This window comes from Hippocampus comes, unplaced genomic scaffold (assembly GCF_001891065.2).
Source record: "Hippocampus comes isolate QL1 unplaced genomic scaffold, H_comes_QL1_v1.1 scaffold473, whole genome shotgun sequence".
NCBI classification, from domain to species: Eukaryota; Metazoa; Chordata; class Actinopteri; order Syngnathiformes; family Syngnathidae; genus Hippocampus; species Hippocampus comes.
Window position 1 is genome coordinate 17294 of NW_017806230.1, and position 4666 is coordinate 21959.

The following is a 4666-nucleotide window of genomic DNA, read 5'->3' on the forward strand; positions in this document are numbered from 1 at the left end:
CTGGTGGCGGCCACCTACACCGGCGCCGGCACGCGCTTCTTCCCCAAGAACCACAGCAAGGAAGACCTGCGCTTCGAAAACACCCCGGAAATCGCCATCCGCTCCTTCGACGTCGGCGACCTGGCCAGGCTTTTCACCTACGACATCAACCCGTCCGAGGACAACGTGTTCAAGATCAAGCAGGAGGCCAAGGCCAAAAACCAGCTCCACTTTGTGCGCGCCTTCCACCACAAGACCTACTCGTACGTCGCCTTCAACAACGACGCCAAGACGGGCCACAAGGAGAGCCAGCCCAACAGCGTCCTGGCCAGGATCTGCCTGGACACCGCCGGCCAAAAGCCCAACGGGCCCGAGAGCCGCAAGCTCACCGAGTCCTACATCCAGCTGCCCCTCCAGTGCGGGCGCGACGGCGACATTTACAACCGCCTCCTGTCCGTCTACCCGGCCGACGTCCGCGCCGAGGCCTTCCTCTTCGGGGTCTTCTCCAAGGGGGACCGCAGGACGGCTCTGTGCGCCTTCAAGTTCGCCGACGTCGAGGAGGAGATCCGCCGAGGCCGCAGGAGCTGCTCCAACTCGCCCACCGGAGACGTCCAGGTGCTGGACAGCGTCATCCAGGGCTCGGGGGCCGCCCGCGTCCACCAGAAGTGGAACCTGGTGGTAAGCGACTCTCGCTCTCCGTCAAACTTCCTCAAATGCCGGAGAAACAAAAGCCGACCCCTCGAGGGTGAAAAAGGGGGACGTCGAGTATTCGAGTCTCGTCCGTTCCAAGTGCCGAGGCAAATATTTTGGGGAATCAGACGCTGGGCCAAAAACATTCGCTCATCTGCTTCTGAACGCGAGGTTGCGTGTTGTCATCCTGCCCTAAACTATGACAGGAGTCGGCCCCATACATACATTCATGCGTAATTTTTACATTTATTTATTTTGGGCGGATTTGGAATGACATGCAGCACAAACATCATTTGCGAATTGATTTTTGTGGGGAAAAAAAAAACCAACAACAACAATGCACAAAACAAGTTCTTGGATTTAACCTTGTTTCTTATTCAGCGGGTTGTGCCATCCTTGAATGACAATTTGCATGCAAGAGAGCCCTTGAAAACCACAGTATGGGATTATTTTGTTATTTGCTTCAATGTCTTTGTTGTTGAGTTAGGATTGAGGGGGTGGGGGGGGTCATGCACGCATTGGCAACTGTATTCCTGGAAATATATGAAGAGCTCGTAGTTTGCGCATGTGTGCCTATTTTGTCCCCATTTCAAATGTCATTTTAGTTCTTCGTCTGGTTAGCAAGCGCTTGGGCCGACGTGCCTTCCAAGCAGCACTGATGGAAAATTGTGGCTCCCTAGCACGTTTACGTTGCCCTTCCCTGCTTTAAATTGTCCGCCGGTGTGATCGCGCGGAGGAATGCTTGTTTGTGTCAACGTGCCCCGCCGCGGGCCGGCAACCAGTCCGGGGTGCAGCCCGCCTCTCGCCACAGAGTCATAGACCTCCTTCACGACACACCGTCGCTTTCAAATCGTACCTAACTCGATTTGTAATTTCATAATGCGGAACAGCTGCGGCTAAAAAAGCCCAGCGCGGAGAGTCTTTGTCACCAAAATACACGAGTGCGGTCAATAAATGGGGCGAGATCATCGTCAAGAGCCTTTCAAATCTCTACAAGGTGTCGCCTTCATGCTCACCGCTTTTCCTCTTTTGGTGATCGCCGCGATCTTTTCAAGCTTCTTCCTCCACAATCACGCCATGTTGTTTGCGTTACGCTATAAACAAATTCGGCGGATGCGTGCGTGTGAGTCTTAGTGGGGATTTTGTCCCCCCCCCCCCCAAATGTCCACCTCGGCCGCATCACTCGTTGAGCTTGAAGCCGTGGGAGAGCAACACCCCTGCCTCAAATTGTTGCTGAAGCTCCAGCGCCACGCTCAACTTATGGGAAGGCTTTCTTCAGTCGCTTGTCAAATCCAGCAGCTCACCACCCTCTCGGCAAAACGTGAGGCGCTGTCTGTCCTCAGTCGGCGCTTCTATTGTTTCCCTCTTCCGAGCATCTGTGACTTGAGTTTTACGGGGGAAGTGAAGCCACCGGCGGCCATCTTACGTTGACGCTCGCTAAGCCGCCTAACTTGAATACACTGATTTTTTTTTTCCACTTTATTTTCTGTCCCTGCGACGAAATTGCCACCGTGTATGGCACCGGTGTCCAATCGACGGACCGGGGGCCATCTGTGACCCGTCGTCCATTTTTCAGCGGCCCGCAAGAAAAAAAAAAACAACTACAAATGACATTTGACACAGGCCACAAATTTTTTTTTAATGCTTGGGCCTGAAAAAGGTTTCATCTTTGGTTTCATTCAATACAGTTTTGTATACGTCATCATTGTAACAAATAATGATGACTACATGACGGATTTCACTTGTCACGGGTTATTTTGGGAAGGGAACCCCCGCGACAAACGAGGGATTACTGTACTACCAATAAATTGGTTTGGATATTGTTGAACTTTACTCCATATTCAACGATACAAATAAACCATTCATGACGAAAAGAGTAACATAATTGATCTTCAAAACACTGCCGTGAAAAAAAAATCATTCCATTTCCGAGGCAAAAATAGTTTCTTCCACTTTGTGCTCGAGTGATGAAGGCATCGCATGAATGAGCCTCAAGTAACTGTTTGAAAAATGGTCACCTGATTTTCTTTTTTGGGAGGTTCTGAATGTGGGGATTCGGTTGCTATTAAGTGCGGAGCTGAATCTGTTCTGCGAGATAGAAGCCTGTTGGCCACCCCAAAAAAAAAAACAAAAAAACATCCTCAACGATTTTCCTTAACAGCAAATAAAGAGCCGCATTGTCTTTCTGGCACGCACACAAATCAAGATGCTATCTTGCCTTTCGAAGTACACTACGTGATCTTGATTTCATTTATCCGTGTGACATGAGAGCACAATCACATGATGGAGAGCACAAAAAGAATGCGCCCGGCAACAAAATCGTCTCTACCGCTTTGTGGGGCAATCCAGGTGAAAACGTCTTTGCCGCGTAAACGTTTCTTCAGTCGTTCTTCAACCGCGGCCAGACTCCTTCCCAAATCTCGGATCTTGCGGATCAAATGACTTTGGCACACGATTGTTTGCAAACGCCGTCTGCTCGTGCTGCCGGAGCCGCTGAAATGTTTGCTCACAAGAATCGGGCAGGCTTGAGACTTTTGAGCAGTGAACGTTTTGCAACCACGCCGCGGCGCCAGTCAAACACGATTGTTTACAAACGCCGTCTGCTCGTGCTGCCCGAGCCGCTGAGATGTTTGCTCACAAGACTCGGGCAGGCTTGAGACTTTTGGGGAGTGAACGTTTTGCAACCACGCCGCGGCGCCAGTCATATCGCGGAATGGAGTTGTGTCCTTGTAAACGGCGTCTCTGACTTGCAATTTTGCCTGACGTGTTGACATGTGAGCCTTTGACGTCAGTCAGTTCAGTCCCAAAAAAGGCAAACCTGATGCATATGGCACGCATGCTCATAACTCATCCTTATCGTCCTATCCGACAGTAGCATCTTTGTATGAATGGGGGAGGAGGTGGGGGCATGAAACAAGGGCCTATTTGTATTTTATGTCCAAAGTAAGTTAGACTGTCATCAAACACGATCCAAGTCAAATGACTGCGCCGTTGGTCGCTCTCCAACGCCAATTCCTCATGCATACCAAAACGCAATATTTCCCCCGGAAGGACATTTCACGCCGCGTTGTCATGTTGTGTTCACCAGCCCTGTTTTCTCTTTCTATTCGTGTCACTGAAGTGAAGCGCGCCCAGAGAACTTTGCACGCAGTCACGGACAACATGACTCCATTTTTGTGGAAGTTTCTCAGCAGCGGAGAACGCGCTCTACAAAAGCCTCGAAATTCCTCCACAACAGGGTAGAGCCGTTGATGACTGCGCTAATTTGGACAAGTGTATGTCTCGAGCACTTTCAAACCACCACCGCTGTAGACCGAGTGCATCCAGGTCTTGATTTCCTCCAGAGAGGATCAAAGTGGCCTCCGTGAGAAAGTGTCTTTTTTGCTCAGCGGGACATCAATCGAACATAGTGGTGGAAGGAAATACCGCGTTTCCTTAAGAAACCCAACGAGAGCAGATCCAGTGTGAACAGCAGAGGTCGCAGAATTGAGCCCTGTGGAACACCGCACAACAGTGGGCAGTTGGTGACTCAGCGCAACCAAGGCAAACACAAAAGGTTCTGTCAGCTAAATAGAAAGGCTTAGCACACCAAACGAATATGCCGGGAAACTATGTCGAGTGATAATCATGCTTCAGTCTTTCACTCGCATCTGAAGGCTTTAGTTGACCAGATTTTCTAGAGGCGACAACACACACACACGCACACACACACACACACACACACACACACACACACACACACACACACACACACACACACACACACAAACAAAAACGTTCCCCAAAGAGCTAATTGCTCATTCTGGTGATTGGGGAGCAGGGGATGCTGAATGATTCCAATCAGTCACTCATTGCCAAGTGCCGAGTCACTACAAAGGGCATTTGAGTGAACGCAATTGCAAAGTTTTGTAAATTGTGGGTTTGAGTGACAGCGGAGAGCAAACGTAAGGCCGCCCCCTCGACCCTTCTGCCGTCAGGTCACCCCCTCATCCCCCCC

At 50.4% G+C, this 4666-nt stretch overlaps 1 protein-coding gene across 1 annotated transcript in view; it reads left to right on the forward strand.

Moving 5' to 3' along the window:
- The window catches only part of plxnd1 (plexin D1), a gene marked incomplete at its 5' end in the record, with an annotated part of 79520 nt that continues 74854 nt past the window's right edge, over positions 1-4666 (forward strand). Inside the window, one exon of the mRNA XM_019856348.1 lies at positions 1-657. Within this exon, the coding sequence (XP_019711907.1) occupies positions 1-657 (657 nt within the window). The remainder of the gene's footprint in view (positions 658-4666) is intronic.